Here is a 27,520-nt window from a genome sequence, read left to right as displayed (position 1 = left end):
CTGACCTGAAAGCCAGGCCATGAGTGATTGAGAGAGAGCCTGTAGGAGAAAAGGAACAGGAAGTATATCTCAAGGGGCTAGGAAAAAAGGATCCAGATATAAGTCATCTGGAGGGAAATTGTGGTTATCAGACATTAGCAGTAGCATCCTGTCTACCTGCATACGCTTTTTGTTTAGGGATGCTTTTGAGAAACGACAAACGTCTTTATTCTCAGGATAATACTTATAAATTAGTACTCCACAGCGGAGAGCATCAGTTGCAGGGCTCTCTTTCCTTATGATCTTGCTCTGCCACTGATCATTTATTTTCTAATTTGAAATTTAAACTCAATGTTTTTGGCTGGAACATCCCTTTGAGAATGTGATGAGAGCTATGACCCCTTTCCCCAGAAAAATATACCTATGCATGTAAAAAATTTTACATACAATTCCAAGGGTCCCACTGCAAGCCTGTCCACAGATCTCCCTAAGAGATCAAGGGCTCCAATTAAGGATCCCGACAAGTTTATCCCCAAGGTCTTTTTCACTCAGATATGAGAAGACAAAGCCTGCTTTCTACACTGCTGCATCTCAGCATGTAGTATAGTGCCTTGCACATAGTATGTACACAATATTTGTTAAATGGATTAATGATTAATATGTTGTGTTATTTGGTTTTATTCCAGGTCATAGTGATAGTGCCTTTCTATGACTGCTATGAGCCCATGGTGAGAATGGCTGGAGCAATACCTGTTTTTATTCCCCTGAGATCTGTAAGTTTGCCCCTATGATTCACATGTTTTAAGAAGTTTTGTAAATACCATGACTTTGTTGCCAGTAAAGTTCCTACTTTGATTACATTTTGGGATTTACTATATATCTCTACTATGACTGAAGGTAACAACTTTAAAGGGGGATCTTTTATTACTTTATCTTGTGTTTGCACGTCTGTCTGTTGTATCAGCGTCTACATTGTGTGTAATACTATTTTTTGTGGTTATGTGTCTCCCCTACTGACTGAGCACCACCAGGTCAGAAACCATTTCTGAGTCACTTTTATAGCTCTGGTCCCCAGTGACTAACAGTGTAGGGTATATGCTGGGTGCTCAATAAATGCTTATTGAATTCTGAATGAAGTAATTTTTTTTAATTCTGCTTTTATCTTTAGGAATACAGTATAGATCCATTGTCTTTTTAAAATTTTCATCAAAGTAAGTGATACAAGGTGAATTACAGAATCTTCTATTAGTCTTATAGTATCAGATGTGTTAACCATAGTTAGAGCTGGCTCCTTTGAAGGAATATAGGCTTTCACAGCCGTTAATGTTGACAGAGTTCATGTTTCCAATTAACAGGTATGAGCATGGAACTCACATCGTATTGGGCTCTTAAGGCAGAGTAAAGCTTAGTTATTTCTATTTCTTTTCTTTGTTTGTCATCTATTCAGTTACCTTTGCCATGCCTTTCTCTACTTTTTTTCCTTGTTAGGTTACATTTTTGTAGGACAGCAAACATAAATTAACTGAATTAAATCACATCTTCATTCTTCATGCTTAGAAACTTGTTGATGGGAAAAAATGGTCTAGTTCTGACTGGACCTTAGATCCTCAAGAACTGGCAAGCAAATTTAATTCCAAAACCAAAGCTATAATACTAAATACTCCGCATAACCCCCTTGGCAAGGTGAGTCTTTGATATCTTTATACTGTCTTCTGGTCCATCATTTTCTCACATGTTGAATAATTGGCTCTGCTCCTTTGTTTCCTTTCATATGTGTAGGTGTATACCAAAGAGGAACTCCAAGTAATTGCTGACCTTTGCATCAAATATGACACACTCTGCATCAGTGATGAGGTTTATGAATGGCTTGTGTATACTGGAAACAAGCATTTTAAAATAGGTACCAATTATTACATAGAATCACAAATCTAAATGTGTTTGGGCACGTGTGGAACATCTGATTGGAAAGGATCCCAGAAGAGCTTTAACATAGTCTTTGTAATGGGTAAATGTCTGTGAGTGCTTAAAAATGGGCCTTGAATGAATGATGCTTGAGTGAATTTAGGAGCAGGTTGAAGGACAAGCAGTACAAACTTAGGAGACAAGATTTTGGATCACACTATAAAACTATGAAACCAGAGAAGTAGTACTTTTGCCTTTATTTTTAGTTTTTTTCAAGAATCTAGCTATTACTTGGCATATAAGACATAGGGAACTTAATTGTTCCTGAACTGGTCTGTCCCTGCTGAGCAGGTTGCCAAAATGCCAGGTCAACAGGAAAAAATTGTCATGACAGTAAGGTATTGCTGCGTGGCCCTTGCCTGGAATTTCACCATTACTACTGGGCCATCTCACAAAAGCCACAGTGTCTTCTGAGGTAATCCAAACTTATATCAACTATAGGGTTATAAACTGGGCTGCAACCTTTGGGTCTTTGCACTTGCCCTACCTATACCTGGAAACACTTTTTGCCAGATATCCACATGGCTCAGTCTGTCACCTCTCTGGGGTCTTTGTTCAGATGTCAAATTTTTTTTTTTTTTTTTTTTTTTGCGGTACGCGGGCCTCTCACTGTTGTAGCCTCTCCTGTTGCGGAGTACAGGCTCCAACACGCAGGCTCAGCGGCCATGGCTCATGGGCCCAGCCGCTCTGCGGCACGTGGGATCTTCCTGGACCGGGGCACGAACCTGTGTCCCCTGCATCGGCAGGCGGACTCTCAACCACTGCACCACCAGGGAAGCCCCAGATGTCAAATTTGATGACCACAACATTTAAGATAGTTACACCTCTCCTTCCAGCATTTTCTTTGTCCTTTTTCCATTCTGTTTTTGTTTTTTCCTCTATAACAAATATCAGCATCTATATATTTTACTTCGAACCTGCAAGAAGGTAGGAATTTTTAAATGTTTTGGTCTCTTCTGACTCCTCAGTTCCCGGAAAGTGTCTTGTGCATGGTAGACAGTCAGAAAGTAATTGTTGAATAAAATGAATAGGAAGTATGAAAAGGGTGAGGGAAGGATAACTAAAATCACTGGCAGGAACCAGTAAATTTTAAAATTAGTGCACTTATATATAAATAGTTTTTGCACATATCATAATTATCCGCGGCAAATTACAAATTGTTGTAGAGACACAGAGGAGAAAGCATCTGCTTCAGGTGATCAACAAAGGAGTGGGCAAAAGACGGGACTAGTTAGGCAGAGAAATAGAAAGCAAATTCCTATCAGATAAAGTTTTATGCACTGAGGCAAGGAGGCATGAAAGATCAAGATATACTTAAGTGGTAGAAGGGTGTGTTGCAGTAACTGGCACAGATGAGAGTGGAAAAGTAGGGTGATTCTGAAGGACTTTATATATGAGGATAAAGAGTTTAAACTTCATTGAGGGGGTCAGTGGTTCTGAAACTTACTTTAGTGATGGAGCATCTTAAAGTCATGATGTTCACATCATGAAATAGTGACAATACATACTTATTTCATCATGAAACTTGAGGCAATTTTCTTAACAGAAATTCAGTAATTAGAAGTCAGTGTAAAAACTACAAGTCTGTGTGTATTTACCTGTAACAAAGTGCTATTGAAATAAATACATCTGAGTTTTTCTGATTTTTGCCATTAATGTTCATTTTCTAATGCTCATTTGTTTCACTGTTGGTAGCATTCACTATCAGATAAGTGGTAGCACTTAACCTTAAGTGCTTAAAATTTTGTGGCTTAAGAAAATTTTGTGGAAAACTTAATATTGATTTTTTTAAGTTCTATTTAAAAAGTCAATAATTAATTTGATCATCAGGGTACCAGTGAGCATACTTTGAGAACTACTGCAACAGGTAGTGACGAGGCAGGGTAATTAGTTCCATATTGGATTTGTTTTATAAAGGTAAGAACCAGCTACAGGTGAGGATCTTAAGTCAGATGCCCTGGCGGTGGAGATGATACATGAGGGCTGCTTAGAAGTAAAAACTATAGGGCACAGAATATAGCCTTTGAAGGTGGGAAAGCAAGCAAGTGTGATTCTGAGATCTCTAGCCTGGACCACTAGGCAGTGATGAGGCCCTTACCCAGGGACGGAGATGTGGGAGGAGGAACAGATCTATGGGGAAGAGCTGAGCAAAGGAAATTCCTGCTTCTCATACTCTAGTCTTGCTAAGTTTCAGTGTCTTTGAGACATAGAGGAGGAGATGTCTAGAAACAAGTAGAATTATAGGCCTGATCGTCAGGATCAAATTGTGAAGGGATTTATTTTTGGCAGTCATCAAAATGTTGTTGATAGTGGAACCCATGGAAGAGAATGAATCTTCTAAGGAAGAATGTATAAACAGAGAAGAGGGTCAGAGATTTGCAAGATATGGTGCCTTAGCGCAGCAGACTTTTGTTATTTGTCAAAATTGCATCACAGCTCACCTTCTCACATCTTGTTGATGATCTCTGTCTCAGGTCACTAACTTCTTCCCAGTTGAAAATCAGACCAACATGGACAATTAATGTTTGGGTAATTTTTTTAGATTAAGCAGAGAGAGGAAGAGGTATCTGTCTAATGAATAAATACAATTTTATACTTAACATTTTACATGTTTTACAAATGTTCATGCCTATGCAATGACTCAAAGCTTTAAAAAATTTAGTTAACTCAGTTTAGCAATATTCTTTCCAAAATATTACTGTAAATGATCTTGAAATTTATTGTTTAAACCTTATATTATAAGCCCTTCATGGTAAAAGTGTAAATGATGATGTTATTTCCTAAAGATATATATTTTCAACTCAGATTTTTTAGTTGTTTTAACAACTCATAAAGTTAAAACAAGAAAAAAATGAATTCACTATTTCATTATTTAGAGAGTACAAATGTGTGAAAACTTATTCTATTAAATACAGTGGCCTTTGTTACATGAAAGATGCTAAATGGCTCTTCCATCAATTTACAGAGTGCAATAGTAGCTCTTTAATATAATACAGTAAGGCTTGCTGGCCATACATCATGAAATTAGCATCATCTTCATGTTGTCACAGAGGCAGTTTTCCTGGTGTAGTTTTCACTCTTCATCATATCTCTCATCTTTATCTGACTTCTAATGAAGCCTAAGTCACCTGTGAATAACTGTTATAGCTGCTGTGGCTGATTTAAGGATCATAAATGAGAAGTACAAAGACCAGCTGCCTTTCAGGTATAACTGCAAGCTAAACTTACCAATACTGGAACTGGATACGTTTTCTTAAAATCATCAGACCTGCAAAGATTTTTTTTATTTCTTTAGGTTACTATATTCACATGCAGTGCTGTGGTCATCTGCTCTGCTTATGTGTTTACATTAACTTCTGTAGCTCCCCAGATCTCTGAGATGGAGAGGACATGGACATTCAGATGTTTTAAATTACTTAGGGCCCTTTTTATTGAAATAGTAGAACTTGTTCTTACTGAATCAGATTCTTGGCTCAAATGATTTCTGCAGGTTTCAGTAAAATGACATTACAGTCGACAAATGAAACCTCTCTTCTGGAAGAGATTATACTAATACACTGATATTTATATACTAATCTATTGATATTTGGAAAATTAGTATAAAATTCCTTGTAAATTATTTAGCTGATCAGCTTACTCCTTGAAAAAAGACATCCTCTTTTATATGGTCAAAATAGCCATCAAGAAATTACTTAGCTCTCCTTTTAAATTTATGCTATAGTCAGATTTGATATTTTGTGAATGAAACCTACATTTGATGTGTGCATAGTTTTTATTTCCTTCATGTATAACTTATTGTTAAAACATATTAGTATTATATTAGTTTGGGTAATTTTTATTTTCAAAGAATTTATTTCTAAATATTGTTTTTACTAATAGGCCTTCCTGATTTTGGATATATATTATTATTTTAAAAGAAGTGATAATCTGCATTATACATAGTTTGGATTTTTCTGTGATCAAGTAGGAAAGTGCGACATCTGTCGTGTCCTTTGGAATATTTTAGAAGACTAAATAGAAGACTAGAAATGTCTCAAAACTTGAAAGGATATGGTTATTTACATCAAATGTTAGAATATTCCTTCTTCGAATGGACCCTCTAAATATTTTCTTCATTTGTCTTTTTGGGTTTTCTTATACTTCACAGAGAATACAGTGGTAACTTCTCTGATTTATATTGTTTTCCTGCCTTTACAAATGTTGACAGGTATTTCGTGATAGGCTAAAATTGCATATGTATCCATTTTGGAACTTTCTTTAGCTATCTTACATTTTAGTAGGCACTTAACTTGCTTATGAGAAGATTACTTCAAGAAGACAGTAACTTAGCCTCCCAGAAATGGGTATTTATTTTCCCTTTGTGCATACCAACACTCTTAGAACAATGTAAGAGCATCTATTGTACCTCTAAAAAAAAAAGGTGAAAAACTTGTGGAATTGCACGTGAAGAATTTCACAACTAAATTACTTGAGGAATCCAAAAAACAGTTTTGTAGGTAGCATTCTCAGATTAACAGAGGAATAATTTACTGATGTCCAACGGAATTCACCAACTCTTGTATTTTATACCTCCATGACTTTGATACCTGCATCCCCTTTGTCCAAAACACCTTTTTTTCCCCTTCTCTACCCAGCAAAGCCCTATGTGGTCATCCAAGTCTCACCTCAAGCATTACTGACTGCAGAGAACTACCCCTAACACCATCTCCTATCCTTGCAGAATATTCCATGCCTGTTGCTATTATAGCACTTATCACACTGTAATATAATTGTTCTTCTTGTCTCCAACCCCCACTAGACATTAAGCTCCTTGAAGATAGGAACTGCATCTTTCTTGTCATTGTTTCCTCTAGACCTAGCTTAGTACCTGGCACCTGATCATTGCTAATAAATGTTTGATGAGTGTGTGAATAAGTGAATGAATGATTTTACTAAAGGTATCAATCAACTTGAAAATTTTTATATAGTCATTTGCCATTTTCATGGAATCTGTATTTGTGAATTCATCTACTCACTAAAATACATTTGTAACCCCCAAATCACTAGAGTGCTTCATCTGCAGACATGTCCAGAGGGGTGAAAAATTTGAGTTGCCTGACATGGATGTTTCCAGTTAAGGTCAACAAGGCAACACTCTGCCTTCTTATTACAGCTTGTTCTATAAGCAAGTGTTCTTTTCACAGTGATTTTGCTATTTTAAATGGCCCCCAAATATAGTGCTGAAGTGCTGTCTAATGCTTCTAAGAGCAGGAAAGCTGTGTTGTGCATTACAGAGAAAATACATGTGTTAGACAAGCTCCATTCAGGCATAAGTGCTAAAATTACTGGCCATGGGAATATTAGTGGTTGATACCTAATAGGTATAGGGCTTCTTTTGGGGTGAAAAAAAATGTTCTAAAATTGATTGTAGTAATTGTTGCTTAACTTTGTGGATATGGTACATTTAAACGAGTGAACTATATGTCATGGGATTTATATCTCAGTAAGTTATTTATAAAACACATACACACACTCACACACATGCATGCAGATTGTTGGCCCTTCCCCAGAGTTTCTGAGGATCCAAGAATTTGCTTTTCTTACAAGTTCCCCGGTGATACTGCTATTGCTGTGTGGGGACTGTATTTTAAGAACCATTGCCCTAGGAATCCTGTAGAAATAGACTCAGAAAATGGGCAGAGTAGAGGTGAGCTAAACACTAGCCAGAACCACAAGCAAAACTGTGCCACAGAATGATTATGCTGGGCACCCAGTTACTACTAACGCTGAGCACTGAGTGCTGTTGCTCCTGTGACCACAGCACTGAACCGGCCTGGAGCGCTGCCTGCTGGCACCTCTGCCATTCCTGCCCTGGGAGATAATTTTGCCACTTAAATGTTTTCAAGCATGGTAACATTTTCAACTGTGTTTGGGTTAAAGTTAAATTATCTCTAAAAAAACCTATTGAAATAACTATACTGACTATAAGGCATTTATGTTTTTAGATTATACTGAGTGTAGACTGACTATAAAGCAATTATCTAACCTTTTTTTTTTTTTTCTTTTTTCTGTTCAGCCACTTTTCCAGGTATGTGGGAGAGAACAATAACGATAGGAAGTGCTGGAAAGACTTTCAGTGTCACTGGCTGGAAGGTAAGATGAAGAAGAATTTAACTGTTTGAAAACAGGCCTGTATTTTACTTCTTGTAGAGTTTTTTGTGTTTTAAATGCATAGATATTCAGTTTACCCAGGGTTTTATACTTACTGATCTGCTTATTTACTCATTCAGTTTTCATATTGGCCTTTATCCTTTTTGAGACTGAATCATTCCTTTAAAAGTAAGAAAAATTAGGTAATTTTTAAATTTTATAAGTAACCAACTAATGGTACTCTTTTCTTTGCAAAGAATGTTCAGATTACTGTATATTAATATAAAACGAGAAAAAGTAATAGATAACATTTTGGCACTTAGTATGTGTCAGGTTCTAAGAGCTTTCCACATACTGATTCCTTTCATTCTCATAACCACATTATGAGGTGGGTATAATTTATTATTCCCATTTACAGACAATAAAACTAAAGTACAGAGAAGCTAAGTAACTTGCCTAAGGTTACCTTGCTAATGAATTCGAATTCAAGCCAGGACAGGAAGTCTAGGTTCAGAATCCACACATTTAACCACTGCACTATGTAGTACAATCACAATTGATCCAATTGAAACTTGGTTATCTTCCAACTTCACCTCTTCTAAACTTGGCTAAGAAGCAGACAGTATCAAAAATGAGGGCTGGAGAACCAAATTATGGAAGACTCCCTTACGGCCCTCATTCAGAGTTACTTTTACCTATATTGAAGTCAAACAAGTTTGTTTTTTTTTTGGTGGTATGTGGGCCTCTCACTGTTGTGGCCTCTCCCATTGCGGAGCACAGGCTCCAGACGCGCAGGCCCAGTGGCCATGGCTCACGGGCCCAGCCGTTCTGTGGCATGTGGGATCTTCCCGGACCGGGGCACGAACCCGCGTCCCCTGCATCGGCAGGCGGACCCTCAACCACTGCGCCACCAGGGAAGCCCAAAGTCAAACAAGCTTTTTACTGGTTATTAGACCTCCAGAATATTAGAAGTAGCAAATCAAAGAGGGGGGAAGATAATAATGATTGCAGGCACTGTTTACCTTCTGAAGGCAGAATTTAGTGACTCCAGTTGGAAACTATTCCACAAAATGATCAGGGTTGAAATGTTTCTAACTACTAAGACTACACTACTTTCATAGTGTGAGCATTCTAGAAATGCATATATCTAATAATTACATTAAGCTTACCTATTCTATCAAATTTGGTACTTACAATTAGATTCATTTTTCAAATCTAATTTTCTTTTCCAGCTTGGCTGGTCCATTGGTCCTAAACATTTGATAAAACATTTACAGACAGTTCAACAAAATACCGTTTATACTTGTGCGACTCCTTTACAGGTAGGCCTTATAGTAATTTGGGGCTGATGCATGGTCTTTGGGTGGAGGTGTCAGTTTTATGTTGTGTACTTGAATTGGCTTCATTCCTCCCTTCATGTCCTTTTTGAGCAGGGCTTCTAGTATACTTTGGAAATTTAGGAGCAAACACAAACTCACTGCTATCAAGAATAGTTTTGTTTTTAATACATGATGTTTTAACTTTAAACACTCATACATTGCTGGTGGGATTACAAAGTACTGCAAACTCTCTGGAGGACAGTGACAGCCCCAAGCAAAATTAGAGATATATGTGGTCTGTGAAGCAGCAATCTATCCTCTGGGAATTTACCTTTTAGCTATTATCTGCACACTTAAGCTCTATGTATATGACCATTCATTGAGGAAGATAGGGGATAGTCCATCTATAGACAATTGGTTAAATAAACTATCGTCTGTCTAAACGTTTAAATGTTATATGACTGTTATTAGTTTCCTATTTCTTGGTGCTGAATTACCACAAACTTAGTGGCTTAAAACAACACAAATTTTTTATTTTACAGTTCTGGAGGTCAGAAGTCCAAAAGGGTCTTATGGGGCTAAAAGCAAGGTGTTGGCCTTGCTGCATTCCCTCTAGAGGCTTTAAGGGAGAATCTGCTCCTTGTCTTTTGCAGCTTCTTGGGGCTGCTCACATTCCTTGGCTTGTGGCTACATCACTGCAACCTCTGCCTCTGTCAATACAAGTCCCTCTGTGACACTAACTCTCTTGCCACCTTCTTTCCCTTATAAGCGTGCTTGTGATTACATTAGGCCCACAGATAATCCAAGATAACCTCTCCATCTCAAGATCTTAACTTAAATCACATTTGCAAAGTTAATTTTACCATGCAAGGTGACATATTTACAGATTCTGGATTTTAAGACATGGACATCTTTGGGGACCATTACTGTATCACCATGGCTGTTTAAAAGTGAAAAGAAAAGAAAGGAAAGGGAAAGAAAGAAAGAAAAAAAAAAATGAATGAGGAAGCTCTATAATTACTGACATGGAAAGATTTCCAGGATATATTATAAAGTAAAAAAAGCAAGATACAGAGCAGTATATATTTATGCTATATTCTGTATAAGAAAGGGGGGAAACGATTTGCTTCTATTTTCTTAAAGGATCTCTGGAAGAATCCGTAAGAAACTAGTAAACGTGGCTATTTGTAGGGGTAAGGGGGGAATAGATGAAATTAGTAGATAGGGTCAGGGGTGGGTTGCAAGACTTTTTATATTTTCTATTTTTTTAATATCTGTAAAACAGGGATCTGTGTACTATTACTTTGTGAATAATCAGAACACTGAGAAAAAATTTATTTTTTTGGAAGGCAGTTAAAAGGTCAAAACAGTAAAATATCTTGGCTACGATAAACTTTTTTCCTCCCGTCAAAAATACCTACTAAAGGAGAAAAAAAATCCTAATTTAAAATTCTTTTTCCAGTGACTCTCTGAAGTGATATATGATGATAAAGCCTAGTCGGACATTGGTTTTATTATATTTTAAACATATTTCATCCTCTCAAAATAGATCCATTCACCTATTCAGTAAATATTTACTGAGCATTAGAGATACAGCAGTCAAAAATTCCTGCCCTTCTGGAGCTGACAGCCTTGTGGGGGAGTGCAGATCAAAAACAAGTAAATGTCCTAATAACATAATATGTCAGATGTTGGTAGAAGAAATGGAGAAAAATAAAATACAGATGAAGAAGAATATAAAATGCTAATGGGGAAAATACACAATGTTAAAAGGAGTAGTCTTTGAAAGCCTCACTGAGAAGGTGACATCTGAGCTGAGAACTGAAGGAGGTTAAGTAGTCACATGATTAACTAGAGAAGAGCCTTACAGACTGAGAAAACCAGTACAAGGCCCTAGGGCTGGCAGTTTCTACCAGTGAAAAGCACAAAGGCTGGGACGGGATGATCAAGGGAGAAGAATAGGAGGGAATAAATCAGCGAGGTAGCTGGGAGCCAGATAGAGTAGGGATATGTTTGTCACCGTAAATCCTGGGTGAGATAGGAAGCCACTGGAGAGTTTTGAGCACAGGAGTGACATGATCTAACTTGTGTTATCAAAGGGACTCTAGCCGCTTTGTTGAGTTAGCAGACTATTGAAATGATCCAGGAGAGAGACAGCAATGGACTGAACCCATATGGGGATGGTAGGAGTGGTAGGTAGTGGTTGGGTTCTGCATATACTTTGAAGGTAGAGCTGACAGTATTGGCCAGTGGATCACACGTGGGGTGTGAGACGAGAGGAGTCCGGTATAATTTTACAGTGAGGACAGATGTTTATGTCTCCTGGGCTTTGAATTTTCTAGTCAATATCTCTTACTATAGGGAATAATAAGTTACTGAGGAAAAGAAAGATTCATCTAAGAACCTAGAACATGTTTTTCTGAACTATCTTATTCTCCATTTCAGCTAAGTGCTTGTTTTTTTCCCATGCCCTCAGACAACCATGTTTGGAAACTGGAAACATAGATTCCAATGGTGAACCACAGATTCTGAGGCTGAAGCAACTGATCCTTATTTATCCAAGATTTTTTTTTAGTTCTGGGGAGTTATTATTATTGCTCTTTTCCGGTTGAATGTTGTTGACATGCAGTCTTCTCTGTGATTTTGCCCTTCTCCATCTCAGTGTCTTCTCTTGCCATGCTATCTCTCTTGCTACCCTTCAACCACACCAGACTTCTCAGTTCTTCCAGCAGAACAAATAATATCCTGATCTTTTTATCTGTTTGTTTTCTTTCTCATTCCTCTCACATGTCCCTGCCAATACACACTAATTGGAATCTCCATAAAGGCAAGGACCATGTTTATCTTGTTTATCATTATATTCCCAGTATTTATCACAATGCCAAGTTTAACATAGATACTCAACATATATTGACTGAGTAAATGAATTTATCCTTTAGTTCTTGCTGTCTCTTGGTTCTGATCAATTTCCTTAAAATTTGGCAATTTTGTTCTGCCCCTCTGTCTCTTAACTGTCCCGGGTTCTTGATTATTTGTTTGGATCTCCTTGTTTGCTCTGAGAACCAGTATTTCTAAGTTCACCTACCAAATTTCTGCCCTCCTTCTTGTACACATCCTTGTTTTCTATGCATGCCCTGATTTGGACTTCTTTATCTGTTCCTGACCTGTTGCCTTCTAAGACACCTGCCTGATCTAAACAACACAGGCTTTTTTGTTTGGCCTTTCTCTTCTGACTTTCCTGAAGAATGGTAGAGAAGTAACTCCACATGCCCCAGAAACTCATTTCTAACCCCTGTGGGACTTAGACCTCCTTCCTGGGATGTGAATGATTAGAGCAGGGATGTGCACACTTACGAGGAATGACACAGTGGGTCAACTTTCATTTACGCTACCTCGTCCTGCAAGGTGATGGGGAAATGCTGGCTGGTTCATCATTTCTCTGGTCATCTTTCAGACTTAGATCTAGCAAGTAACTCTAAAGCTAACCTCAATAGAAAACAACAATGTCTTTTCATTGCCAAGTAAGCCATCTTTATACACTACAGTCAGCCCTCCCTATCCATGGGTTCTATATCCATGGATTCAACCAAAGACTGTGGATCCACAGTTGGTTGAAATTCACAGATGCAGAACCCGGGGATACAGAGAGCTGAGTGTATTATGGATACTTGAGCATCCATGGATTTTGGTATCTGCAGGAATCCTGGAACCAATCCCCCGTGAATACGAAGGGACAACTGTACCTCTGTTTCAGTTTGGATATTCATGGTTCATTCTCAGCTCTTCACATTAGATTTAATCATTTCCATGTAACTGATTCCTCCATTAATCTGTAGAAATTCACATAGGTTCACAGGAATTCAACTGTAATTCCCTGAATGACTTTTTGCCAACAATCTTTATTTATTATACCAATAAATTCTGCAGTAAATAACATTACCATATTTCCTTTCCACATTTTTCAATCTTAATATACAGGAAGCTTTGGCTCAAGCTCTTTGGATTGACATCAAGCGCATGGATGACCCAGAATGCTACTTTAATTCTTTGCCAAAAGAGTTAGAAGTGAAAAGAAATCGCATGGTACATTTACTTGAAAGTGTTGGCCTAAAACCCATAGTTCCTGATGGGGGATACTTCATCATTGCTGATGTGTCTTTGCTAGGTTTGTAAAGGTTTTTATTATTTCAAACATACAGAAACTTAAGAGTGAAATTATATCAGAATTATGAAGAAAAGATTGGTGTCAAAGCCATATCAGCATTTCATTTATGGAAAAATGGATTTCTACAGTGTCAGTCATCTACAGTCATCTTGATGATTAGGTTCTTAACCTTAAATATGACTGTTGTTACATGGTTTGGAGTCGTTTGTTCTAGATATTCTATTAAGCATAGAATTTGCTGTCATCTTGTTCTGGTATGTAATTTAAAACACAGGTACATGAAATAATATATGTTCCTTGTGTTCCTTTTAGTAAAATTTTAGTTTCCTTTTTACTTAAAAAAATATGATTTCTGGAATATTGATGCTATTGAGGAATACTTGTCATTTTAGAGTATACTGAAATGAAGTTAAGAAGGAACGTAACATTTATTGAAGGTCTACTACATGCCAAGCACTTTCAGACACTCTTTTGGAAAAAAGCATTGTTTGCTCCATTTTTAAGGTCATGAAGACTTAGAAAATATTAAATAACTTGCCTGAAGTCAGACAGCTAGATTCCAAATAGTTCTGTCTCCAAAAAGCAATGGCCTTTATATTACCTGAAGCTGTTATATGTAATTCTGACATGCCACACAAATCTAAAGTTAGAAGCATGATAATGTTTTATGTATAACATCTTTCTTCCCCCAAATTCTAGTGTTAGTCATAGTAAATTTAAGAGCATAATTTATTTTGACAGAAATTATATAAATTACAGCCATTCTTAACAGTTTTAAATATTTTAAGGTTTTATTATAATGAAGTGATATGCCACCAAACTTGAAAAGTCTTTTAAATATACCAAATTTTATAAAGCTAGAAACTTTCAATTTTATAACAAAACAGTGATTGTTATTTCCTCATTTGTCGTGAGAGAAGCAGAGGCCATGGTGACCAGAGGTTCTTGTTCTGCTGTTGCCGGAGAGCTATATTTGTCAGGCTCCCAAGCTCCATTCTTATATAAAACCCTTTATAATGTTCTATATTCTAAGATTTGGAAATCACCTTCCCTGTACTGGGCCTAAACGTGCAGCTTATTTCATGCAGTGATAAAAAGAAATAGCAGTTTTCGTCTGTTTAGGAGAAAATTATTTTATCGGCTTCCAACAAGAATTTGAGTTAATTCATATTTAAAGTCTCCTATGCAATAATATGTAAGTAGAAATATTCATATATCAATGTAACATGGAGTGGGAGAAGCAAATAGTTTAGTCACCTAGGTTCATATGGTAGTTGACCCTAGAATAATGCAGGGTTAGTGGTGCCAACTCTCTGTACAGTTGAAAATCCGTGTATAACTTATAGTTGGTCTTCCGTATCTGAGGGCCCTCTGTACATGCAGTCCCTCCTTATCCAAGGTTCTACATAAGTGTAGAACCAACTCTGGATTGTATAGTACCATGATATTTACTATTGAAAAAAACATCTGTGTATAAGTGGATTTATGCAGTTCAAACCTGTGTTGTTCAAGGGTCAGCTGTATTGTAATTAGCATTAACTTGAGTCCAAACTTCATGGCAGCAAAGGCAAATAGAAAAATGGAATTAGTTACATAATTCTTGGATAAAAGTAAACTTAACAGCTTTTTAGATAAGAATAAGTCTTTTCTAGAACCAAACTAAAAGGCACTTAGCACATTTTGACATTAAACATCAAAAGGACAGTAATGCAACCTTTGCTTGCATTAAGCTCTTAAACAGTTTCTCATTCTATCCTTAGTTGATCCAGCCTGCATGTAATACTGATTTAGGTCCTAGATCTTGAACTAGTGTGGTTGTAATAGGAGCAGAAAGGATTTGGGCTAGAAAACCTTTAATGATGATGGGGAAAAAAGATGTGTGTTATTTATGGTCCTCCTTCACCTGTGTGAGAAAAATGTTAGTATCTATAGGACCCTTCTACATATGAAGATGAAGTTCATTTTATTTTACTCTTTCATCTTCTCAGATTGATTTGAGTGTAGAAATTCTTCCATATACTAGAGGTTGGTCCCACAATTTGCTAAAGACAGAAGCAAGAAACAACACTTGCACTTGATGGTAGCTTAAAAATAAAAATGAGCCATAAAATTCATGGACATAGTAATTCTCTTTAAAACTATAGCAATGGCTAACTGGTTAATATTTTTTGAGCATTTATGATCTAGTAGGTATTATGCTAAGAGCTTTACAAATATCACAATTCTCACAAAAGCCCTATGAGATTGGTGCTATTATATCCCCATTGATAGTTGAGAAAGACGAGATAGAAAATCAAGAAATTTACTGAAGTTAATCAACTAATAAGTAGCAGAGCTGGGCTCTGAATCCAGAGATGCATGTCCTAACCAGTGAACTTATCTTTTTTCTGCTATACTAGGCAACTTTCCTGACAGGTGAGCATCATCCTAGAACTAAAAAGGGAAACATTTGATTAGAAGACAAGATTACAAATAAGAAGATTATTACAGTAGTTCTAGTGAGATAAGGTCCAAAATTAGGGAGGAGATAGTGTGAATGCAACAACCTATTTTGATTCTCATAGGTTACTTAAATAAGCTAGTGCTATTATAATATGGTTCAAATTCCTACCTTCAATAAAGAAATATTTTGTTTAGTTTTTTTGAGAATCTCTGACTCAAGCATTCAAAAGAAGTAGATTCCAACTTTCTCCTAACTATAGTCTTTAGAATTGTATTTATTCCCTTATTTTTCTTTGAGCACCATGGCAATAAATTTCTCTTTTCTAAGCATTACAAGAATGAGTAGTTGTCATACTGAGTGAAGTAAGTCAGACAGAGAAAGACAAATATATGATATCGCTCATATGTGGATTCTAAAGAATGGTACAAATGAACTTATTTACAAAGAGAAATAGAGTCACAGATGTAGAAAACAAACGTACGGTTACCAAGGGGGAAAGCAGGCGTGGAGGTGGGGGGGATAAGTTGGAAGAATTGGGATTGACATATACACACTACTATATATAAAATAGATAACTAATAAGGACCTGTTGTATAGCACAGGGAACTCTTCTCAATATTCCATAATGACCTATATGGGAAAAGAACCTAAAAAAGAGTGGATATATGTATACATATAACTGATTCACTTTGCTATACAGCAGAAAGTAATACAACATTGTAAATCAACTATACCCCAATAAAAATTTTTTTAAAAAAAGAATAAATGAGTAGTACAGCCTGTGTCAATTACAGTTAGTAAGTACCCTCCTGTTCTTACTTCTACTGCTGTAATCACTCCTTTCTCCAGGTTACCTTTGAGTATGCTACTATTGTGTACTTGTCACTTGGAGTTTTCACATAATTTACAGTTAGACTCTATTTTAAGTTGTCACTTTGTTAGAGCCAAATCTGAGTTAAACACACATACATACTTATGACTTGAAATAGTAATTTAACTTCTTCATTTGTAAAATGAGGATTGTTGCTTCTATCAGAATTGTAGGACAAATAAATGAGAGAATCATGTAACATGCTTAACAAATAGTAATAAATGGTAGAGTATTATTAGCATTATTATATGGAAATTTTACATTCTTAAAGCACAGGAGAAAACTGAAATACAATCATTAAGGAAAACCATATTAAGTCATTTAAAAAAAATACAGGTGAAACTTTCTTCAATGTCAAGGTTTTTACACTGTTAATTTGAAGGGACCCAGGAGTATTTAGTGAATAAAAGAAAAAAGGTAAAGGTAACTGCCTCAATTTATTTTGAGTAATAAATTGTAAAATTTCATTGATTACAGTAGCCATCAATGTTTGTTGCTTTGGGGCATTCAAAAAGATCTTGAGTACAAGTCAATAAAATCGAAACAATATGAAATATAGATTGCTGAATCTGAATGCCAGAGAAATATCTTGCCCAGACCTTAAAGCAAGATTGGAACAAGAGATAAGTATAAGAATACATATTTGAAGTTTTTCATCAAATTTAAAAGAAAATTTTTTTAAGCATAATGTTTGGAAGAGGAAACAATAAAGGTATCACTTGGGAGAACTACATAGGCATTTTCCCTTCATAAATAATGAATAATATTAACTTATTTATTCTACAAATATGCTTTTCATTACTTATATGCTAGACTCTGACCTAGGAGATGGGGATAGTGATAGATTGCAATACCCCCGTGGAGCTTACAATTTAATAATGAATTACCATTTGGAGACATAATTATTACAGATGAGTACTCTAAATTTAGGTGTTATTTCCTTAATAATGATCATAGAAGCTTATATTATTTTTAAACGGAAAGGCAACACTCTTCTTTGTCCTTCCCTTTTCCTACTCTCTTCCAATGCTAAAAGCTATATACACAAGCATGATCAATCAGATGTATATGTGAGTACTGCCTTAGAGTATCAGTAAAGCTTCTCTGTGAATTCCTTACTTCCCACCACACCATGCAGTATGAATCCAGCATGAGAACATTTTGAGAGAAAATTTTGAATCTTGATAGACAGATGAAATACACATTGCCTCAGATGTAATACATAGGCCATCCAATTTTTATTGTTGTTTTAGATACAGACCTTTCTGATATGAAGAACAGCAATGAACCTTATGACTATAAATTTGTAAAATGGATGACTAAAAATAAGGTAATGTTTATTGGCCTTTGCAATATTGTGCTAAATGTTATAATTTATGAAGGAAACCTGCTGACATGCTTTGAAAACTGTTAACTGTAGTTTTGTTACATGATATTCTACTCATAGCTATTTGGAAGATTTTATTTTATTTTATTTTATTTTTGGCTGCGCTGCATGGCTTACGGGATCTTAGTTACCTAACTAGGGATTGAACCTGGGCGCTCGGCGGTGAAAGTGTGGAGTCCTAACCACTGGACCACTAGGGAATTCCCTGGAGGATTTTTAAAACATTTTTCTTTTGGAAATTATTGTGAATATTTAGAAATATCTATTTGTTTTTAATGTTTATGCTCCAAAAATTAATATTTAAAGTGTAAGTAGTTTTCCTGTTTTTCCTATTTTATATTCCTATTTGTTTTTCAGAAATTGTCAGCCATCCCAGTTTCAGCATTCTGTAATGCAGAGACCAAATTACAGTTTGAGAAATTTGTGCGATTTTGCTTCATTAAAGTAAGTTCCCTATTCTACTCAAAAACACATTTATAATGTCCTTCCTTCTGATTTATAAATCACCATTTTTTTTCTGTTGCTAGACATGATGTACTCATATGCAGTTTTTAATTTTTGGCTTGCTGCCATAAAATTAATCTACCAGAACAAAACTCAGCACTTTTTGAAGTTGAGCTTACTGGATTACAATGTAATCAGACTCCTTACCTGTAACATTACAATGTCCAGCATGCAACCAAACATTAATACACATGTGAAGACACAAGAAAATGTGACCCTTAATGAAAAGAAATGTGACTTCTATGCAGTCAATAGAAATAGATCTTAAGGTGACCCAGATGTAGGAATTATCAGACAAGGACTTTAAAGCAGATATTATAAATGTGTTCAAGAAATTAAAGGAAAATATGGTCATAATGAGTGGCTAGATTAATTAATTTTAAATTCTTAAAAAAGAACCAAATGGAACTTTAAGAATTTTAAAAAGTAATATCTGGGGCTTCCCTGGTGGCACAGTGGTTGAGAGTCTGCCTGCTAGTGCAGGGGACACGGGTTCGAGCCCTGGTCTGGGAGGATCCCACGTGCCGCGGAGCAGCTGGGCCCGTGAGCCACAACTACTGAGCGTCTGGAGCCTGTGCTCCACAGCGGGAGAGGCCGCGATAGTGGGAGGCCTGCGCACCGCGATGAAGAGTGGCCCCCGCTTGCCGCAACTGGGGAAAGCCCTCACACAGAAACGAAGACCCAACACAGCAAAAATAAATAAATTAATTAATAAACTCCTACCCCCAACATCTTAAAAAAAAAGTAATATCTGATATGAAAAATATATGGGGCTAAACACAGAGGATCGAGGTTGTGGAAAAAAAATGGGTCCACCTGAATACAGATCCACAGAAATCATCCAATCAGAAAAAAGAGGGAAAAATTATTTTTGAAAAATAAGGAGAGTCTCAGATCTATGAGTCAGTGTCAAGTAATAATATACATGTAACTGGAGTATCAAAAAAAGAGAGAGAGAATGTGGCAGAAAAAATATTTTAAGAAATAATGGCCAAATTTTCCCCATATTTGGTGAAAAGCCACTTAGAGATCTAAAAATTCAGTGAGCCACACAGGATACAAATAAAAATCACATCTTGACACATCATAATCAAACTGCTGAAAACCAAAGATAATGATAAGATCTTGAAAGCAGCTGGAGAAAAACTATACCTCACATGCATGGGAGCAAAGGTACAAATGTTAACTAACTTCTTATCAGAAACAGCGGAGACCAGATTACAATGAAATGACACCTTTAAAGTGCTGAAATAAAAAATATGTCAGCCTAGAATTCTGTATCCAGGAAAATATCCTTTAAAACTGAAAACAGTATACATCCCTAGTAAATGAAAGCTAAGAGAATTCAGTACCATCAGATCTGTGCTAAAAATAATCTGAATGTATTATTGCTGTTTTTAACAATTTAGTGATAAGATGTTATCACTACTGAAAACAATCTTATGAAGCTTAAGGCACTCTCTATACCTGCACACTCATGTATAAGTCTAGACAGAATGATGTAAACACTGTTTTCAACTTTTAGAGCCATCCTATAGATGAACTATGGGAGACTTATCCAGAATAGAATATAAATCTTACCAGCATAACAATGTCAACATTTAATTGTCTGAAATGTAGAAGGAAGGGTAAGACCATTAACACTCGCATCTTATAGTGGACCTAGAAACAGAGGTATATTATTTGAAGTTATAAACAGAACTAACAGAAGAAAAAAGTAGCATAAGACTTCCAGTTTTAGAATGGTAAACACGGCCCTTCCCCATTCTCTTCTTGGAAATTATTAAGGAAACAACTAGGAGAGTGGAAAACAAATTCACAAATCCCCCAGGAAGTGAGAAAGAGTTGCCAAATCAGTGAAGGTAATGGTAGAGGGAAGACACGAAGAAAGGCTTCTGCTTCTACATCTTCAGATTATAGACAGAGCCAACAGGTAGCCTACTCATTATCCAGAACAGCAGGAACAGTAAATGCACTGGTAGTGGGAACTTCTCCAGACCCATTTGGCCCCATGGAAGAGGCAGAGTAGAAACATACAGTCATGTCATCTAGCACCTGTGCAAACCAGGTGGAAAGAAAGGGCTGTATAGATTTGCTCTTCACCTCTGTCAGTTTTGCTAAAGCTGTGTTGAGGCAGTGTGGATACGTTAAATTGGAGGGAGCCAATTAAATTAGTTGGAAAGAAATAAAGTCTAAAAGAACTCCCTCTCTCTGAACTCTACATTAATCATATTTAACCTTGTGAGCCAGGGATAATTTCTACTCCCTTCTAGTGGTTCCCTGGATCTTCCTTTATACAAACCTGCAAATACGTCTTCAGATCATAGACAGAGCCAGCAGGTAGCTTACTCATTACCCAGAACAATAGGAGCCATACGTAGGTGTGCTGGCAGTGGGAGCTTACAAAGAGAATTCAATCAAAGATGAGTAATTAAAAGGAACCAGCTATGAATCTAAAAAGATACTGTAAGGGGAAAAGGAGAAAGGTACAGTGAAAAACAATATCAGGCAGAGAATATTCAACCAAAAAAAGAAAAAAACGTTTACATAGAGCAAACCAAAAGTGTGATATTTCAAATTCAAAACATGTAAAACGAATTACAGCAGAGATTTTTAAAAGTTCAGGGAAGATAGAGTAAGATAATGTAAGAAGATGAAATGGCAGCTGTCAGAGCTCAGGTAAGAAATTGAAGGGAAAAAATAAAGCTATTGGTAATTGTAGTGACATTGGAAACAGCACAGAGAACACTAAATACTTCTGTAAGCACACTGAGGATTGAGAAGAGTGAGCAAAAAGAAGTAGAAAGGAACAAAGAATTTTTTTTTGGCCGCACCATGTGGCTTGTGGGATCTTAATTCCCCAACCAGGGATTGAATCCGGGCCATGGCAGTGAGAGCGCAGAGTCTTAACCACTGGACCACCAGGGAACTCCCAGGAACAAAGAATTTTAAAATGTTAGAAAAATTACAGACGTGGAAGACAAATGAAATACCTAGAGTTCCTGGAGGGAGTGGTGAGGGGAGCCAGACCAATGGAACTGGGAAAGAATTGTATAGCTTTAGTTTGAGAATGCTTTCCATTGAAAACAAACAAATCTAAAAATGGGAAGGGAATGGCTTGTCTCAGGGAACATTGTCACAGAATAACACTGAGATATGCCTTGTTTTAATCTATTGGACTTTATAAATGATCCGTTGGCATCTAGACAAGATGATCAAGGCCTCCATGGAGACAGGAGAGGAGGATCAGCGTGGACTCACCTCCTTTGCATCAGCATTCAATATTGGAAGATAGTGGGGCAACACCAAGAAGTCCCTATAGGGAAAGCTGACACACCTCATCCAACCTCTTGGAAAAGCGAAAAATAAAAGGGTGGTAAAACGTGCCAAGAAAGTGGAAATTGAAAGAAAGCAGGTTGAATTTAGAGCAAAACAAACCAAAAGCAGCAGCACTTTACAATGATCATGGCTAAAGTCCTCAGTGGTTGTCAAATATATGAAAGGATGCTATACCTCACTCATAATAAGAGCAAAGAAAATAAAACTGCAGTGAAATTTTATTTTTTCTGATAATTTGGAAACAACCAAAACAACTGAAAAGTTTCGTAAGATACTCTCATGCATTGATTGAGAGTACGAGTATAATGTGTAAAATCTCTGCAGTGGTTAGTATGAAAACGTATCATCCAAATATAAATGCACATATCTTCTGACCCAGCAGTTCTGCTTATAGGATTTTTTCCTGTGGATTTACTTGTACATTGAATGTCTTGTGTTCGAGGATTGTCAGTGAAACACTGTTTATAATATCAAAGGATTATAAACAAAATATTCACCAATGAAGGCTGTTTGAATAAATTATGTTACATTCACATCCATAGAAGTGTGAAGCAGCTCCATGGAGTGATAGAGCATAAGCTAAAAGCAAGGAGCAGACCAGTTTGTGAGGAATACTATCATCTATATAAAAAGAAAAAGGGAGGGAGGGAGATAGAAGCTTTTAAGTGCCTAGACTGTCCCTGGGAGGAGACGTAATAAAATCCCAGCGTTGCCTCTGGGGAGAACTGAGTGGTTGAGGGAGATGGGTGGGAGGCTGGGTTACTTAGAAATATATTTTGAAATATTCTTAATAAATAAGTTTGAAGAACTGTTTTTCCAAAGAATTTTATGTAAGTTCCTAACTTAATTATTGATGCCTCTATCACTCCCAAATACCTTATTATGTATTCCCCATTATACAACATTCTTCTACAGTATAACCATCAAAATCATGAACTTAACATTGCTATATCATTCTATCTAATCTCAGATCCAGTTCAGGTTTCACTAATTGCCCCAATAATGTCCTTTTTATAACAAACAACCAAGTAAATAAATAAATCCAGGCCATAATCATGTCAGTCAGACAGACATCAGTCAGTCAATCCAGGCCAGAATTGTGCATTGTATTTAGCTGTCATGTCTCCTTCAAGCTAGAATGGTTCCTCAGTTTTCCTTGACTTTCATGACCTTGATACTTCTGAAAATTGTTGACCAATTATTTTGAAGAAGGTCCCTCAACATTTGTTTGACATTTACTCGTGAATAGACTCAGATTATGCACCTTTGGCGGGAAACCGTGGAAGTGATGCTTTATTCACTGTCTTGCATCCTATCAGCACATGATTTTAGTTTTTCCTACTGCTTGTAATGTTAAATTTAATTACTTTATTGAGGTGGTGTCTGCCAGCCTTCTCTACTGTAAAGTTTCACTTTTTCCCTTGATAAATAATGAATGTTTTGTGGTGAGGTACTTTGAAACTATGAAAATATTCCATCTCTCATCAAGCAATTTATTTATCTATTCATTCATATATGTAAGGACTCATGGATTCCTGTTTCATTCAGTGGGTTATAAGTTATCATTATTATTCCTTATGTTGATGCTCAAATTTCCCCAGATTTGGCCATTAGCAGCCCCTTTAAGCTGGCCTCTGTTTCCTTTGACATGTCCCCATCATTTTTTGAGCATTTCCTTACTTTCTGGCATAGCAGGATGCACCAGGTTCATTTTGTCATTATCTAGCCCAACTTGGAATCACCTTTTAGTGGAGAATGGTATTAAGAAACCAAGATCTGGGCATTAGGAGTGCTCATTGCTGTTGGGGTATTAGTATTCCCAGGCCCTCCCAGGGGACAGACGTAGGGAATATGTAAATGTATATACATACATTCTATGTCTGTGTCTATTCTACTTATTTCGATGTCTATCTAAATATATTGAAGCCACCACAGAGTTTATTCTAGCTTTCTCCCTATCCATATTTGTCCCTCCCTTCTTTGATAGTAAAACACCTGGCTCATCATGTAACCGCTTCTTTAATCAGTACTTCTGTATGTGACCAGTCTCCTGTCAGTGCCACTGCCCCTCCACCCAGCACCCCTGACAGGCAGCTTTTACCCTACTCAGGCTTTGACACCTCTACCAGGCTGCTGCCCCTGTCCCCTGTATGGCCACCATCCTCACCTCACCTGAGCTTCAGCACCCTGTGCTGACCTGCTGCTGTCACTCTCCTGTAGAGATACCCTCCTCTAAGTCTCCAAGGCCACCACTGTCACCCACTGCATAGAAGCCCTCCTCTTCCCTTACGGGCTGTGACACTCCATGCCTGTCTGCGTTGGCAGATACCTGCCTCATCCCCTCCAGGCTCCAAGCTGCTTGGAACCTCCCTGCCATACAGAGGCCTTGCTTACTTACCCCCCTCGACTCTGACACCCTGTTCCTGGTCAGTGCCACCACTGCCATCACCACCACATCATGCCACCAACATTGGAAAGTCTACTCACTCCACTGTGGCTGCAGCACCCTGCACCAGGCTGCCAAGGCTCCCCCTGCCCCCATACATGATCTCCTATTTCACTCAGCCCCACGTAATGGCTTTTGGACTAAACCACTCTGCAGAGATGGAACAGAAAGGAAAAGGAGAAGTAGAGAAAGCAGAAGAGGAAGTTTATCCATCAATTTAATGTTTTACCATGTGTAGATATTACCTATTCAAAAAACAAATGAATTTTATCAATACAGTTGACCCTCAAACAGTGTGGGAGCTAGGGGCTTATAACTGTGAGACTTAGATGGGAGGGGGCAGAATAGTGTGAATGAACCAATTTTTCCTCATTCAGAGCAGAGAATGGTGAACATTGTCTGAAGTTGATAAATAAAAAATTAGAAACACATTATTTAGATTTTATTGACAACCACTAGAACTAAAACCAGAAATTGCCATAAATTGTTGTGTTGGGGGATGGTGGGAGTAGTAGGAAGGGGTGGGGAGGGAAGAAGCAGATGATTATTTTTCAATGTAAACTCTTCTGTACTCTTTGACTTTTTTCTGTAATTGTGTATTAATTTATTCCTCCATTCTTGCTCCGCCTGGCATCCTCTGTGTGTTGGGAGCTAAGGGAGGGATTTTCTTCTGTTGTCTAGAAGCCTCTTTGAAAGAGGTCTGTGATTTTGTATACTTCCTACCCAAATGGACGAAACAGTGAATATGGATCCCATCAGCACATCCTTCAGACTCTCCTCCTGCATCGGTGTTATTTAGGAGTCTGGGTCTTTGGTGCTGCAGGCCACTTGGGCTGCCACAAGTGGTTATAAGTGAGGGTGTTCACACTGACGGACATGGTTTTGGCTGGGATCAGGTTAAACTGTTTTCAGTCTGAGCTGTATATACAGTTTGTCAATCTTTTTTTTTTTTTTGGTGATGCTCTTTGGCCCTATACTGGTTAATTTGTAGATTTCTTTGGTGTCAGGAAAGTAGTAATAAAGTGCCCTGAATTGGCAGCCAGCATCACAAAACAGCATAATGTAGTGATTGCTGTGATGCTTCTCTAGCTCCCCTAACATTGAATTCTTGTGAGGTTCATTCACTTTTCTAGCCTGACAGCAATGGGATATAGAATTATAAATAATTGGTTTGTTTGATTTGCTACTGGGCTCCTTAAAGAGCTCGGGACTTGTGTATTTGGCCACCAAGGCAAGGGATGTTGCTGTGTGTTCCTGCTCTGTGTTCCTGCTGAGATTAAGTGGCTTAATATGGGGCAGAGCTTCCAGTGACACAACTCAAGGTGTCCCCCGCCCCTACCCCCACCCCATGAATGCTCTTGGGCTCTGTCTTAGCTGCAGAGGCCAAGGACTGGCTGGAGCCCATCTGGGCCCAGCTCAAGTTATCAGGGGTTGAGAAGCACTAGGTTCCCAAATCACTACATGACTGTTATGGATGGACGGATTTTGGTATATTTTTTATACTTAAATCTTTATTTCATCTTGAATTTATTTTGATATGTAATGATGATTATTTCATTAATTTACAGAAAGACAGTACGCTGGATGCTGCTGAAGAAATCATCAAGGCATGGAGTAGACAGAAGTTTTGATACATGCAAACTGCACTGTTTCTATTAAATGACCTAGTATGGAATTATTTAGTACTGCTACTTGCTGGGTGTTGGAAAAAAAATTTCAGTACAAATGAAATTTAAAGGACTATTTCCATTGTTAATCCCACTCCTGACAATATTCAGGAGATCTGATTTTTTTTTCAGCTGAAATGTATTAAAACACCTTTTAGACCATTTTATGAGTCAGTATAGTGCAGTGGTAAGAACTGTGAGATGCTGGTTGATGCTTAACCTCTCTGCGCTTCAGTTTCCTCATAAAAGGGGAATAAAAATAGCACCTACTTTATATGAAGTTTGTGAGTTGTTGTTTGTGAGGATGAAATGGTCTGATGTATGTAAAGCCTGGCAAACAATAAGCACTCAGCTACTCTTGGCCAGTTTCACTTCTCTGCCATTGCGTGAAAACCCTTAACCAGTTACATCCCCCTCAACTCTGTATCTTTGCTTTGTCTCTACCCACCTGTAGTTCTCTCCCCTTCACTTACTAACGGCTTTGAACTTTGCTCATAGTTTTGCCTCTCTGTTGCAAGTACTGCCATCATCTGGGGTGGCTCCAAGGTCCCCATGGATTACCTAGGCTTTTGGTACTTTGACCTCCTCACCTCTGGTGATACTCACCTCCACTCCACTCTCCACTTCAGCCACCCACTCCCTTGGGCATACCCTAAACCTTTCATCATTTCAGCCTGTTCCATCTTTGAGATAATAAGTTAGTCATTTCACACTGTAACCACCTATTCTTACACTAAGTTTCCCCTTGGCCAATATTTCCCTCTCTCTCCATCTCTCTCTCTCTCTGTCTCTCTCTCTCTCTCTCTCACTCAGCTCCTCTCAAAATATTACTTTAAACTATCATTTCAAATTATTCTCTATCCACTATTTCTCAAAAATTGGTCCATGGCCCTCTTACATCAGAATCAACTAGGATCTTTGTTGAAAATAGATTTTGGTCTTCACCCCAGACTTACTGAATAATAATTTCAGAATCTGGCCCTTTCCAGGTGATTCTTATTCCCACTAGACTTTGAAAATCATTGGTGTAGTCTGTAGAACCTTCTATCAGTCTCTTTGTATCTTCACTCCCTTCCATATCCAGGTTAGATTTCATCATCCGTAACTTCAGCCAAGATACTTTGGCTGCCTTGAATAACGTACTCATTGTTCTATCTCACCTACCTGGTCAAAATAAATAAATAACTAAATAAATAAACAACAACTCATCCCTGGGGTTGAAGCTCCATGCTTGCAGCTGGGCTGCTGAGCGCTGCTGTAGCAAAATGCATAATTGGGCAGGTTCTAACACCCATGAATGCACGTCACT

The 27,520-nt window shown here is 37.4% G+C and overlaps 1 protein-coding gene across 13 annotated transcripts in view; it reads left to right on the top strand.

Annotated features, from left to right (window-relative positions):
- The window catches only part of KYAT3 (kynurenine aminotransferase 3), a 54,039-nt gene extending 27,554 nt beyond the window's left edge, over positions 1 to 26,485 (top strand). For all 13 annotated transcript variants that reach the window (XM_067726803.1, XM_067726804.1, XM_067726799.1 and 10 more), the window contains 9 exons: positions 666 to 752; positions 1,537 to 1,662; positions 1,759 to 1,879; positions 7,997 to 8,073; positions 9,303 to 9,392; positions 13,368 to 13,554; positions 18,122 to 18,198; positions 18,613 to 18,699; positions 26,113 to 26,485. In XM_067726803.1, coding sequence (XP_067582904.1) covers positions 666 to 752; positions 1,537 to 1,662; positions 1,759 to 1,879; positions 7,997 to 8,073; positions 9,303 to 9,392; positions 13,368 to 13,554; positions 18,122 to 18,198; positions 18,613 to 18,699; positions 26,113 to 26,175 — 915 coding nt within the window. In that variant the 3' untranslated portion in view covers positions 26,176 to 26,485. The remainder of the gene's footprint in view (positions 1 to 665; positions 753 to 1,536; positions 1,663 to 1,758; positions 1,880 to 7,996; positions 8,074 to 9,302; positions 9,393 to 13,367; positions 13,555 to 18,121; positions 18,199 to 18,612; positions 18,700 to 26,112) is intronic.
- Positions 26,486 to 27,520: the final 1,035 nt, after the last annotated feature.

The sequence above is a fragment of the Pseudorca crassidens genome, chromosome 2, assembly GCF_039906515.1.
Source record: "Pseudorca crassidens isolate mPseCra1 chromosome 2, mPseCra1.hap1, whole genome shotgun sequence".
NCBI lineage: Eukaryota > Metazoa > Chordata > Mammalia > Artiodactyla > Delphinidae > Pseudorca > Pseudorca crassidens.
Note: the sequence above shows the minus strand (reverse complement) of the source record. Positions and strands in the feature narration are given on the sequence as shown.